The following is a 14,863-nucleotide window of genomic DNA, read 5'->3' as shown; positions in this document are numbered from 1 at the left end:
CAGAGAGAGAGAGAGGAGGGGGGGTTTGACAGAGAGGAGGCGGGTTGCAGAGAGAGGAGGGGGGGTTGCAGAGAGAGATGGGGGGGTGACAGAGAAAGAGGGGGGGGTGACAGAAAGAGGGGGGTGACACAGAGAGAGAGGGGTTGACAGAGAGAGGGGGGGTGACAGAGAGAGGGGGGGTGACAGAGAGAGGGGGGTGACAGAGAGAGAGGGGGAAGCTAATTTCTAGCCTACTCCTAAAAATCTGAACAATCTAGAAGTTTGCAAACTTACTTTGTAAAGATCCCCACACATTTACTTATTTAATTCTGTGATACATATTCACTTTGCCACCTTTGAGTCGGCACTGCTGTCACACATTTCGGAGAGCCTGCATTCTGAATTGGAGGTGCTGAGAGAAGGAGTTTCAGGAGACGGAGTCAGCACAGGCAGGCAGCAAAGTACCATGGGATATGTAGTCCTTAGAAATTCAAACTAAAAGGCAGAGAAGCTGCAAAGCATGCAGAGAATCCAGGAATTGTGGAAAGAGATGACCAGTAGGCAGATCACGGGAGTGGTGCTGGGGAACGAGCGCGCACTCCTGCCCCCACTAGGCAGCGGGGATGCCGATCCAGGGGACCGGCGGCCACGATTGCCGCCGGGCACCCGCGATCGCTCCCTGCAGCAAGAGGAGGACAGTCAGCTGTTGTAAACACAGCCGACAGTTCTTCTCTCTGAAATGATCACAGAGCACCTGTTATCCTTCTATATAGGATCACAGGTCCCTGTGGTCATTTTACAAGCCCATCCCCCATACAGTTAATAAACAACCCCCTAGGTTCACACCTAACCCTTTGATCACCCCTAGTTTAACCCCTTCCCTACCAATGTCATTATTACAGTAACAGTGCACATTTTTAGCACTGATTACTGTAGTAATGTCTCTGGTCCCCCCAAAAGTGTCAAAAATGTTAGTTAGGGGTCCAATCTGTCCACCTCGATGTCGCAGTCCTGCTAAAAATTGCAGATCGCCGCCATTACTAGTAAAAAAAAAAAAATCAAAATGACATAAATCTTACCCCTAGTTTGTAGATGCAATAACTTTTGCGCAAATTAATCAAAATACGCTTATTGCGATTTATTTATTTTTTTTACCAAAAATATGTAGCAGAATACAAATTGGCCTAAAAGGATGAAAATTTTTTTTTTTTTTTTTGGGAATGTTATATAGCAAAATGTCAAAAATATTGTTTTTCCAGAATTGACGCTCTTTTTTAGTTTATAGTGCAACAAAATAATCGCAGAGGTGATCAAATGCCACCAAAAGAAAGCTCTATTTGTGGGGAAAAAAAGAACATCCGTTTTTATTTCAGTACAGTGTTGCGCGTCCCTGCAATTTTCCGTTAAAGTAAAGCAGTGCCGAGTTGCAAAAAATGGCCTGGTCATTAAGGGGGCAAATCCTTCCGGTCCAGAACTGGGTACATTTCATTAAAATCTATACATTCAATTATCTCTAATTTTTATTTCTTTTTGGAAAAAAACAAACGAGTTAACATTACAGGGATTATTTATGACCATTGGGAGTGAAGAGCATGATCAGTACAAATCACTATTTAAATAAGAGAGGTTGTGCTTAATTTGTCATGACAGTTCACACACAGGCTAGATTCACACCAATTCCAGTGTGTCCCCCATCGTATGATCAAGGCAAAATGCCACAGTGCGTTGTGGTAGTGCGGGCGCGGTACACTGAAAAAAAGTACTGCATGCACTGCTGATCTCTGCCCCCTCACAAGCTAAATACAAGATGGACAATATAATTTTTTGTAGAAATAAAAAAAGAAAATTTAAGTTGCCTGTACACTATTTTGTTTTTTAAATTCACCCTCTACGCTCTTCAAGGCAGATGGACAAATAACCCTCTGTGTCTATTGTATTTTGATAGTCACCCCCACTGCCTGTCAAAATACCCAAACAGTGGCTGCATCTGATTGAATGCACCACTGCATCCAACAATTTTTTGCCTGGCTCCTTCAATTTTTAATTCGAATGATATCTCGCAAAAGCAGCTGACCGGATCACCCACTGAGCGAATTTCAACCGATTCCTGACCAGTGCACACTCAGCTAGACACAAGAGATAGATTGATTTGTTGCAATTTAATTTTTATTAGAAAGTGAAAAAAAAGAGAAGAAGGCTGCATGAAAAGAAAAATACACATACATCCAGTCAAGCTTTACAGTGCGGATGGACAAATGTCCTACTGTGCCAATTTTATTTTTTGACAGCTGGTCCTGCACCTGATTTGATGCAGTAGCTGTTTGCCCAACAGTTTTCTGCCCAGCTCTTTTGATTTTTCATCCAAGCGTTATCCGATAGAAAGCAGCAGACAGGGCAAGCCACTTAGCGAATTTCAGTTGGTTCTTCAGGAACCAGTCAAAATTTGTGCAGTATATGACCAGCAACGTAATTGTATTCTTCTTTCCGAATTGAAACATTCGAATGTGAAATACTCTGTGCAAATATAATTATGTATAATGTAAAAAAATATACAATTACACCTACGTGTTAAAAAGATAAATGACAAACTGTGCTGCGCATTAAATATAGAACAAAATTACTCATTCTGGTTATATCCACTCTGACATAAATAACATATATCTGAAAAATGTGCATTATTTCCTTATGTACCAATTATTTGTACTATTTTATGTGCAAATATCATAGAATCAATAAAGTGCAATTCGTGCAAACCAATAAAATATGTATGTGTGTGTGTATATATATATATATGTGTGTGTGTATATATATATATATATATATAATACACACAGTACCTTGCGAAAGTATTCGGCCCCCTTGAACTTTGTGACCTTTTGCCACATTTCAGGCTTCAAACATAAAGATATAAAACTGTCATTTTTTGTGAATAATCAACAACAAGTGGGACGCAATCATGAAGTGGAACGAAATTTATTGGATATTTCAAACTTTTTTAACAAATAAAAAACTGAAAAATTGGGTGTGCAAAATTAATCAGCCCCCTTAAGTTAATACTTTGTAGTGCCACCTTTTGCTGCGATTACAGCTGGGATATGTCTCTATCAGTTTTGCACATCGAGAGACTGAAATTTTTGCCCATTCCTCCTTGCAAAACAGCTCGAGCTCAGTGAGGTTGGGTGGAGAGCGTTTGTGAACAGCAGTTTTTAGTTCTTTCCACAGATTCTCGATTGAATTCAGGTCTGGACTTTGACTTGGCCATTCCAACACCTGGATATGTTTATTTGTGAACCATTCCATTGTAGATTTTGCTTTATGTTTTGGATCATTGTCTTGTTGGAAGACAAATCTCCATCCCAGTCTAAGGTCTTTTGCAGACTCCATCAGGTTTTCTTCCAGAATGGTCCTGTATTTGGCCCCATCCATCTTCCCATCAATTTTAACCATCTTCCCTGTCCCTGCTGAAGAAAAGCAGGCCCAAACCATGATGCTGCCACCACCATGTTTGACAGTGGGGATGGTATGTTCAGGGTGATGAGCTGTGTTGCTTTTACGCCAAACATAACGTTTTGTATTGTTGCCAAAAAGTTTGATTTTGGTTTCATCCGAGCAGAGCACCTTCCACATGTTTGGTGTGTCTCCCAGGTGGCTTGTGGCAAACTTTAAACAACACTTTTTATGGATATCTTTAAGAAATGGCTTTCTTCTTGCCTCTCTTCCATAAAGGCCAGATTTGTGTAGTATACGACTGATTGTTGTCCTATGGACAGAGTCTCCCACCTCAGTTGTAGATCTCTGCAGTTCATCCAGAGTGATCATGGGCCTCTTGGCTGCATCTCTGATCAGTTTTCTCCTTGTATGAGCTGAAAGTTTAGAGGGACGGCCAGGTCTTCGTAGATTTGCAGTGGTCTGATACTCCTTCCATTTCAATATTATCGCTTGCACAGTGCTCCTTGGGATGTTTAAAGCTTGGGAAATCTTTTTGTATCCAAATCCGGCTTTAAACTTCTCCACAACAGTATCTCGGACCTGCCTGGTGTGTTCCTTGTTCTTCATGATGCTCTCTGCGCTTTAAACAGACCTCTGAGACTATCACAGTGCAGATGCATTTATACGGAGACTTGATTACACACAGGTGGATTCTATTTATCATCATTAGTCATTTAGGTCAATATTGGATCATTCAGAGATCCTCACTGAACTTCTGGAGAGAGTTTGCTGCACTGAAAGTAAAGGGGCTGAATAATTTTGCATGCTCAATTTTTCAGTTTTTTATTTGATAAAAAAGTTTGAAATATCCAATAAATTTCATTCCACTTCATGATTGTGTCCCACTTGTTGATTCTTCCGAAAAAATTACAGTTTTATATCTTTGTTTGAAGCCTGAAATGTGGCAAAAGGTCGCAAAGTTCAAGGGGACCGAATACTTTCGCAAGGCACTGTGTATGTGTGTGTGTATATATATATATATATATATATGTATATATATGTGTATATATATGTGCATATATATATATATATATATATATATATATATATATATATATATATATATTTTCTGTCACGTGTCCATCAAATATTCACATGTACTGATTCAATTCTTTGCATCTTTCCCTCTGGAGTAAAAAACAGTCCTCTTCACCAGTAAAGATTCACAGTTGTGTGTGCATAAAGCACTTTTAACATGACACCAGTGAAATACCGCACTAACCTTCTAGGGAGGAGGAGCCAGTGATGTCTCGCTGTATCTGTAAGTAGGTGGAACACCGTTTTGTCGGAGATGCTGCATCCTTAAGGGCACATACAGGCATATTTTACAAACCCATTTCCAAAAAAGTTGGGACACTGTACAAATTGTGAGTAGAAAAGGAATGGACTAATTTACAAATCTCATAAACTTATATTTTATTCACAATATAATATAGATGAGATATCAAATGTTGAAAGGGAGACATTTTGAAATGTCATGCCAAATATTGGCTCATTTCATGAGAGCTACACATTCCAAAAAAGTTGGGACAGGTAGCAAATAGAAGTCGGAAAAGTTAAATGTACATATAAAGAAAAGCTGGAGGACCATTTGCAACTTATTAGGTCAATTGGCAACATGATTGGGTATAAAAAGAGCCTCTCAGAGTGGCAGTGTCTCTCAGAAGTCAAGATGGGCAGAGGATCACCAATTCCCCCAATGCTGCGGCGAAAAATAGTGGAGCAATATCCGAAAGAAGTTTCTTAGAGAAAAATTGCAAAGAGTTTGAAGTTATCATCATCTACAGTGCATAATATCATCCAAAGATTCAGAGAATCTGGAACAATCTCTGTATGTAAGGGTCAAGGCCAGAAAACCATGCTGGATGCCCGTGATTTTCGGGCCCTTAGACGGCACTGCATCGCATACAGGAATGCTACTGTAATGGAAATCACAAAATGGGCTCAGGAATACTTCCAGAAAACATTGTCGGTGAACACAATCTACCGTGCCATTCGTTGTTGCCAGCTAAAACTCTATAGGCTAAAAAAGAAGCCATATCTAAACATGATCCAGGCTTTTTCTCTGGGCCAGGGCTCATTTAAAATGGACTGTGGCAAAGTGGAAAACTGTTCTGTGGTCAGACAAATCTAAATTTGAAGTTCTTTTTGGAAAACTGGGACGCCATGTCATCCAGACTAAAGAGGACAAGGACAACCCAAGTTATCAGCGCTCAGTCCAGAAGCCTGCATTTCTGATGGTATGGGGTTGCATGAGTGCGTGTGGCATGAGCAGCTTACACATCTGGAAAGGCACCATCAATGCTGAAAGGTATATCCAAGTTCTACAACAACATATGCTCCCCTCCAGACCTCGTCTCTTTCAGGGAAGACCTTGGATTTTCCAACATGACAATGCCAGACCACATACTGCATCAATTACAACATCATGGCTGCGTAGAAGAAGGATCCGGGTACTGAAATGGCCAGCCTGCAGTCCAGATCTTTCACCCATAGAAAACATTTGGCACATCATAAAGAGGAAGAGGCGACAAAGAAGACCTAAGACAGTTGAGCAACTAGAAGCCTGCATTAGACAAGAATTGGACAACATTCCTATTCCTAAACTTGAGCAACTTGTCTCCTCAATCCCCATACGTTTGCAGACTGTTATAAAAAGAATAGGGGATGCCACACAGTGGTAAGTGGTAAACATGGCCTTGTCCCAACATTTTTGAGATGTGTTGCCATGAAATTTAAAATCCACTTATTTTCCCTTAAAATTATACATTTTCTTAGTTTAAACATTTGATATGTCATCTATGTTGTATTCTGAATAAAATATTGAAATTTGAAACTTCTACATCATTGCATTCTGTTTTTATTCACAATTTGTACAGTGTCCCAACTTTTTTGAAATCAGGTTTGTATTTATATTTATTTATTTATATATTACCAAAAAAAAAAAGCTGAATACAAAGTGAGCACTATTAGTATTATTATGAAACAAATGGGGTAGTGGGACTTTAGAGGTGCTAGTGAATATATATGATGGAGAAAAAATTCATTTTTCGTAAAAGTACAAATTAAATTTTATTCAAAAAAATTTTTTACACAGGACAAATGTATAAAAGCAACAGGAAAGCACTTGATTATGTCTGCTCTACATGTTTCACCATCTTCAAAATGGCTTCTTCAGGAGTCTGACAGACATCATTCACAAGTAAACATTCTATATATAAAGAAATATTGTGAAAATATCAAGAAAGCATAAACATATGATTGTAATATATTTGAGAAACAATTACTGAATAGAAGTCATGGTTATACGTCAATATAAGTCAATTAACGATTCTTAAAAAAGATATTGAACCAATTGATTGAAACTAAGTATATCAAAAATATGTATAGTTATATCGCTCCAGAATCAGTTGATGAATTGTTTGCCTATATATATATATATATATTTTTTTTTTTTAAAAAAAAGCTTTAATTTAATCAGAAAATTCCAGTAAAAAAATACATGGAATTAAACGATGTTGGCTTGGCTCGTGTCTCCTCTATGGTGTGACGCATGTCTAGCGGGTGACCCCACCTCTCCTCCCTCCTGGTGGTCCAATTCCATCTACAACCTTCCCCAACATTTATGTGGTTCAAGACCTTTTTGAGGTATTCCTCTTTTTCTTCCTTTGCTGACTGTAAACTTCATGAATTGTACCATATCAGTAATTGTTTCTCAAATATAGTACAATCATATGTATATGCTTTCTTGATATTTTCACAATATTTCTTTATATATAGAATGTTCACTTGTGAATGATGTCTGTCAGACTCCTGAAGAAGCCATTTTGAAGATGGTGAAACATGTAGAGCAGACATAAAGTGCTTTCCTGTTGCTTTTATACATTTTTAAAAGTATTGTCCTGTGTAAAAAAATTTTTTGAATAAAATTTATTTGTACTTTTACGAAAAATTTATTTTTTCTCCATCATATATATTCACTAGCACCTCTAAAGTCCCACTACCCCATCCATTTGTTTCTTGATTACTATATAGGGATGTGGTGCATTAATTAAACTTGATCTCTAGCGATATACTCGATTTAATTAGTATTATTATCTTCTGGGTCTAACACGCGAGGATTCATTGAGATGACCCAAGATGGCAAAGGAGTGGCTTTCCAACACCCATACTGAACGTAAAGGAGACATACAGAAACCCTATTATTAAAAGGGGGAAAAAGCATGTATGACCTGATATATATTGGGTCCACTTTAGAAGAAGAGAGCGGTATTTCACTGGTGTCGGGTTAAAAGATGAATCTTCACTGGTGAAGAGTAGGGATGCTCGAACTTTTGAAAAGTTCGGTTCGACCAGAACACCCGAACCTCCCAAAAATTCGGCCCGGATTTCAGAACCCCATTGAAATCAATGGGACCCGAACTTTGGTAATCAAAAAACACCATTTTGAAGCCCTAAAAAGTGCCTAGGGTTCTGGGTCATACCCCAGGGACTATTAATCACACAAAAAAAGTTCTTAAAAATTGTCATTTTTGATAGAGAGCCAATTATTGCAAAAATTAAAAAAAAAATTCTTTGGATTTAGTATCTGGGGGGTCTAAAAAGTGTACCTGTGAAGTTTCAGCTCTGTAGCATGTCCAGAACCATAAAAAAAAAATTGTTTGTATTTTGTCACTTATAGAACAGGTTAGTGGCTTCTATCTTTTCACACCTTGCCAGTTTAGTAGCAAGCGTTTTTTTGGGCATTTTTTGGGGTCTTTTCAGGCAGGCAAAACATCTGTACTTGTGTATACGGGTATATATACACACATACTTGTATGTATAAATACACCTAGACATATATAGGTGTGATAGTAGCAGAAATGTATGCTTGCGCTAATGAAATCATTTACACGAATATGGCTCCGCTCCTATAACACCTATATATGTCTAAGTGTAAAATACATATAAGTATGTGTGTATATATACCACTATACACAAGTTCAGATGTTTTGCCTGCCTCCAAAGAACCCAAAAAAATGCCCAAAAAAACGCTAGCGCCAAAAAAAAAACGCCCAGGTGTGTTGTTGCAGGCATTTTGTTGGGGTTTTTGGAGGCAGGCAAAACATCTGAACTTGTGTATAGTGGTATATATACACACATACTTATATGTATTTTACACTTAGACATATATAAGTGTGATAGGAGCGTAACTATATTGGTGTTATTTCATTAGCGCAAGCATATATTTCTGCTACTATCACACCTATATATGTCTAGGTGTATATATACATATAAGTATGTGTGTATATATACCCGTATACGCAAGTTCAGATGTTTTGCCTGCCTCCAAAAACCCAAAAAAAATGCCTGCAACAACACACCTGGGCGTTTTTTGTTTTTTTTTTTGTTTTTTTTTTGGCGCTAGCGTTTTTTTGGGCATTTTTTTGGGTTCTTTGGAGGCAGGCAAAACATCTGAACTTGTGTATAGTGGTATATATACACACATACTTATATGTATTTTACACTTAGACATATATAGGTGTGATAGGAGCGTAACTATATTGGTGTTAATTATTTCATTAGCGCAAGTAGTGTTTTCTGCTCCTTTCACACCTATATATGTGCAGGTGTATATATACATACATGGGTGTGTATATATACCCCCTATACACATGTTCAGATGTCATGCCGGACTCCAAACATGTGCTCAAAAAATCCCTATAGACGCCTGCAGCCAAAAAGCAAGCTGACAGGGGCGAAGCCATATTACTGCAGCGAAAGTGACTTCAGAGCAACTAGCTTTGGTCACCCTGCCATAGCAGTCACTGTCAGTTCACCCTACACTACACTACGGTCACCCTGGCACTTAACACTTTCCCTACAGAAACAAAATTATTAAAGCTAACTAAAGTGTAAAAGAGCACCCTAACTACACTAGATATCCCTTTCCTCACACTAATAAATGCTAAATGACACTTTGTAGCAGAAGTCCACGAACTGCTTCCACTCTCTTCCATGTCCCTGTATAACAATGCTAGGAATTTGGCGGGGGCTATCTTATATACTGGGGGGTGTATTCACTAATGATTGGCCTATGGACCCCCTAGTCACTCCAATCACATTCCTAGCATTCTCCTGCCCCCTCAATTGGCTTTTGCTAATGGTTCTGGTCCAATCATGGGCTTTTAAAGCCCATTTCCTGTCCCATTGCATTTTGGTCGGTTCTGGTTGCCGAATTCCAAACTTTTTGGGCAAAAAGTTCTAAATTCGGCCGAACCTCGAACAGCCAATGTTCTGGTCGAACCGATGGTCGACCCGAACCGTTCGATCATCCCTAGTGAAGAAGACCGTTTTTTACTCCAGAGGGAAAGATAAACAGAATTGAATCAGTACATGTGCGTATTGAATGGACACGTGACACAAAATATATTGATTATGTGATTTTGCACAGAGCAGCCCTGATCCTCCTCTTCTCAGGGTCCCTCGCCAACACTCCTGACCCCTCCCTCCTGTTGAGTGCCCCCAGAGCAAGCAGCTTGCTATGGGGGTACCCAAGCTGAGCCTCTCTGTGCCAATTTAGGCACGGAGCTCTGGCCTGGCCCGGCCCCACCCCCCTTTCTGTCCTCATTGGCTGGCTGACTGACATTGACAGCAGCGGGAGCCAATGGCGCCGTGCTACTGTCTCAGCCATTAGGGATGGGAGTCCCGGTCAGCCGAGTCTGTCGTGTAACATGGCTTGATCAAGATGGGCTTAGGTAAGTATTAGGGGGCCTAGAGGGGCTGCTGCACACAGAAGGATTTTCCTCCTAATGCAAAGAACACATTAAGATAAAAAAAACCTTCTGATTTTACAACCACTTTAGGGCACATTTTTCAATGTGGATGTTATTTATGTCAGAGTGGATATAATAGAATTAGAAATTTAGTTCTATATTTATTGCGCAGCACAGTTTGTCTTTTATCTTTTTAATTGAAAAGTATGTAATCGTTTTTTGTTTTTTTTTTTTTAGTTCAGTATTTCAGATCTGGTTCAAACAATGAGGCTTCAAAGACATGGGATGATTCAAACTGAGGTAAAGTATAGTACTAAATTAGCAAACATTGCCTAATATATTTGCCTTCGACTACCTGTATGTCTGTCCACATAGTGTACATGTTTAGATTGGTGGAACGAGTCCAGTGAATGGTCTCATTTTAAGCCCCGGTTCACACTTATGCGAGTGCGGGGTTCGCATGTAATGTCGGAGCGCACTGCTCCTTCATTACATGCGATCGGCTGTGCGGTGCGAGTTTAGCCATACACTTTGTATGGCTAAATTCGCACCCGCACCCGCAGCAAACTCTCACAGGACCCTTTTTGGTAGCCGCATCAGGATCGGATCGCACAGCGGTTCACACTTGTGCGATCCGATCCTGTGCGAACTGCAAGATCGCACTGCGATATGCGATCAAACTGGGGGTGTCGCTAAGATTACATTGACACCCCCAGCGTATCGCATATGGCAGTGTGAACTGCCGGGGGTGCGTATAAGATGCGGGAACAGGCTGCGAATTCGCAGCCTTCCCGCATCGCATAAGTGTGAACCTATGTTGTAGAGCAGGGGTGTCGACCTTTTGACCTTCCTGGGCCACATTGGCACAAAAGGAATTGTTTTGGCAACACATAAAAAACACTAACAATAAGGCTCCATTCACACTTTGCAGTTTTGAATTGTAGGCAGAATTGTTGCAATTCTGCCCATGATTCCAAATCACACTGCAAAACACACCACACGTATTTAGTGGCCATTCATTCCTAATGGCATAAAAAAAGTGGTGCAATTATGTTGCGATTGATCCATGCCAATTACGGCAAAACACATCACGCAAAGTTGTTTCCCGAAAGAAGCTCATGCTTCTTTTTGGGCAAAATCTGTTCAATTAATTTTGTCTCAATTTCCACGTAATTCTGTCCAGCAATAACTGCAGCAAAATTGCACCACGTTTGAGGTCCTATTAGGAATGAATGGCACCCAAACATGAGTGGTGCATTTTGCCACAATTGCAGTGTGAGTTAGAATTGTGGGCAGAATCGCAACAATTCTGCCATTGATGCAAAATTGCAATGTGTGAATGGGGCCTAAGGATAGCTGATGAGCGGGAAAAGTCATGCAGATGATCAGATTTCAACAATGTGCTAAGTGTTCAGGCTGTGTATATACAGTGCAGGGATAGGAGACACATAGGCACACAGTGAAAGGACTAGATGGGAGGATGGGGTTGAGGACAGGGGGCTTTAGGGGGCGCAACTGATACAGCAGCCCCCTATATGCACCCTACAGCACCCCCCCATGTAGCACTTATGCCCCATACACACACGCAGATTATCTGCAGACTTTTGTCTGCAGACTTACCTTTTCTATGTAGTGCAGGGGCCTGCCGGATTGCATACAAATTGAAAGTGTTTAGGTTTGACCTCATATTATATGGTTTTGGTAAGTCTGCAGATAATCTGCACGTGTGTATGGGGCTTTACTTGGCTGGTACTAGCTATCAGGAGTCCTTTCATGAGCTGCTTGGGGATTCCAGAAAAACAGAATCCCCGTATCCCTTTAGATATTTCTGGTACCTGCTTGTCTATGCCAGCTACTGCTGTGGGTGCTATGCTAAACACGGCATCCGTTCAGTTGTGAGCAGTCAAAGCCGCAAGTTTACAATTTTTTGTTGGGCCGCATGCATAGCCCAGGCTGGAACACCCCTGTTGTAAAGCAAAATCAAACAATGAATCACTTTTAAATTCATGTTTCTAACTGACTGGTTGAAACAAAGTGATTTTGGTATCAATCATATAGTTAAAGGCCAATTCCAACGCTAATTAAAATTTCAGCTTCTTGTAAGCAGCAGTGGGTTGAATCACACAACACTTTTTTATATCACTCTGAAGGTTCAATTGGGATATTTCTTTGTAGCAATGTGCCTGCCTCTTCTTCCATAACACCACAACTGCTGGATTCCTCAGTTTATCAGAGATCCATTGGTAGCATGTGACACCGTCATTGTAATGGTTAGCAACTGGGTAGAACAGCAAATTTTTGGTGGATGAATCCAAAGTTACACTTAAGTTCCTGAGAGATGTAGGAAGCAAGCCTGTGGGGGAGGGATAGAACTTTGCTTTACATTGGCATAACAATTTGACAGATTTTTCTTTGCTTTCTGTCCTGATAACCTAATAGGAATAAGAAATCAAACTGGACAAACTACAAACTGGGCTTTTTAGTACTGTTTATGTCCTCCTTAAATGATTCTCCTCACTTCCTGTTTGGTGACCCACCAGAAAGTAAGGGGAAATCTTACCAAATGGGATAGAGACTGCAATAAACACTATACACTGATCGAAATTTAGCCAGCCCAGCAGGGGCCAGCTGAATTTTGATCAGTCTGTTGGCTTCCCAGCACAACAGAAGTCAGTTGTTTAATCTGCTTCTGTCAAAGAGATATATTGGAAAATTTTCCATGTATCAGCGGCCGCAGCTGCTGATCAGTATCTTTTGACTGCAGTGGAAAACAATATCCCAGCAGAGGAAATTCCTTTATCCACCCCATTTGTGGCTGAATGAAAAAAAATATGAACAGTGTATGACCAGCTTTACCCTTTGTATCCAAAGCAAAAAGAAAGAAAAAAAAAACGTTTTAGCTGGAGTTCTACAATAGGTCATCACTGTGGGTATCCAGAGTAGTCCACTTGCATCCAAGAGAAAGCATGGAATGGCCCACACTGCTTTTAAAAGGCCAGTTTAAAGTTACCTGTATTCTTCCCACAGAAATATAAGCATCATAAAGTGTCTGCCCCATCCCCTTCCTTACCTTACAGGCCTGCTCTCCCAGTACTCCACTCTGCAAGATAAGAGCAGAGAATTAGTTTGCATCTTGTGTATTTACCCCCTGTAGGCAGGGTACAAGGTTACTTTAACTCCACTCATGTTGGCAGACTACTGAACTGAATCAAAATCTATGACCTTCTGCATAAATCTAAATGTAATTTTATTTTTGTTGCAGGAGCAATACATTTTCTGCTATCAAGTTATCTTCTATATTCTAAAGCAACTGCAAGCAGAAGAGCAGCACAAAGGATCAGTGTCATAGTGTCTTATAAATCTCTCCAGAGATATAAGCTCTGGCTAGAAGCCTTTTATATTCCAGTTATTAATGTTTCCATAACAAGAGCTGCATTTTAGTAGCTTACTTATGTTGAGCTTGTCGGGTCTCAGCTCCAGTGGATGCCAAGTGCAGTTATATAAACTGCTTTTTTTTAATTTTCAGGGGTGGAAGGGGATTGTAAAGACAGTATTTTAATATAATTCGTAATACATGTTTGTTAATATGGTACACATGTACATTTGCAAGCAATTTTCTCAAGTATTTTCAGAATTTAGTTTGTTTTCTAGATAATATTTGAAAGCAGTATTTAAAAACAAATAATTATTTCTATAGACCAAAAAGTAGTACGTTTATTGTAATTATTACATACATTTCATAATGTTTACTTATATAGAGTTTTATGTACTATTTATATTCTTTTTACAAGGAAATGTTACAGGTGTACAAGTAGACATGTTCATTCTCCACTGTGTAAATAAAATATACACATTCAAATACCTATTGTAAGTGTATTCTTTCAAAAACTTTTGGTGTTTCTTTTTTTCATACTAACTAATGCTATCCATAGCAAAGGAATTTTCCACCTGCAGTTGATACTGTGGAAAACTCCTGCACATTTTCAGACTGAATGTTGCCTTTTATACCACTTGTACCCTACTGTACACCAATACCTTAAAGAGGCTGATAAGTGTTCCTGAGACTGCTGCCATGCTCTTTCCTGATCAACTTTGTATGCTGCCATATATCCTGGACTGGAAAAATGACTGAAAGCCCAACAATAATGTACACTGGGTGATAGAGATGGGCAACATCTTAAAGTGATTGTAAAGTCTAGTTTGTTTTTTTTCTATTAAAATAACAAACATGTTCTGCTTCTCTGCCCCGTGTAGTGGTTTAGCACAGGGCGGCCCACATTCTCCTCTTCTCTGGTTCCTGGCTGGAGCTCCTGGCCCCTCCCTTCTGTTGAGTTCTCGCATAGCACGCAGCTTCCTATGGGGGAACCCGAGCTGCAGCTCCGTGTGTCCATTCAGACACAGAGCCACAGTTCTGCCCACCCCCTCTCTCTCTCTCTCTCTCCTCATTTGCTAACTGAGTTTAATGATGTCTCACCGAATCAGGAGGGAGAGTCCCGGACAACCAAGGCTTTTGTGCACTTCTCTGGATTGAGAGGTGGCTCAGGTAATTATTAGGGGGGCTGCTGCACACAGAAAGCTTTTTATCTTAATGTATAGAATGCATTAAGATAGACCTTCTGCCTTTACAACCACTTTAAAAT

At 39.9% G+C, this 14,863-nt stretch overlaps 1 protein-coding gene across 1 annotated transcript in view; it reads left to right on the top strand.

The window, feature by feature from the left end:
- PTPN13 (protein tyrosine phosphatase non-receptor type 13) overlaps positions 1-14,020 on the top strand; it is a 541,021-nt gene extending 527,001 nt beyond the window's left edge. Inside the window, exons 48-49 of the mRNA XM_082263089.1 lie at positions 10,461-10,523; positions 13,486-14,020. Coding sequence (XP_082119215.1) covers positions 10,461-10,523; positions 13,486-13,572 — 150 coding nt within the window. The 3' untranslated portion in view covers positions 13,573-14,020. The remainder of the gene's footprint in view (positions 1-10,460; positions 10,524-13,485) is intronic.
- The last annotated feature ends 843 nt before the right edge of the window (positions 14,021-14,863 follow it).

Source organism: Pelophylax lessonae (genome assembly GCF_965119305.1).
Source record: "Pelophylax lessonae genome assembly, chromosome: 1".
Lineage (NCBI taxonomy): Eukaryota > Metazoa > Chordata > Amphibia > Anura > Ranidae > Pelophylax > Pelophylax lessonae.
This window is presented reverse-complemented; position numbering and strand designations above follow the sequence as displayed.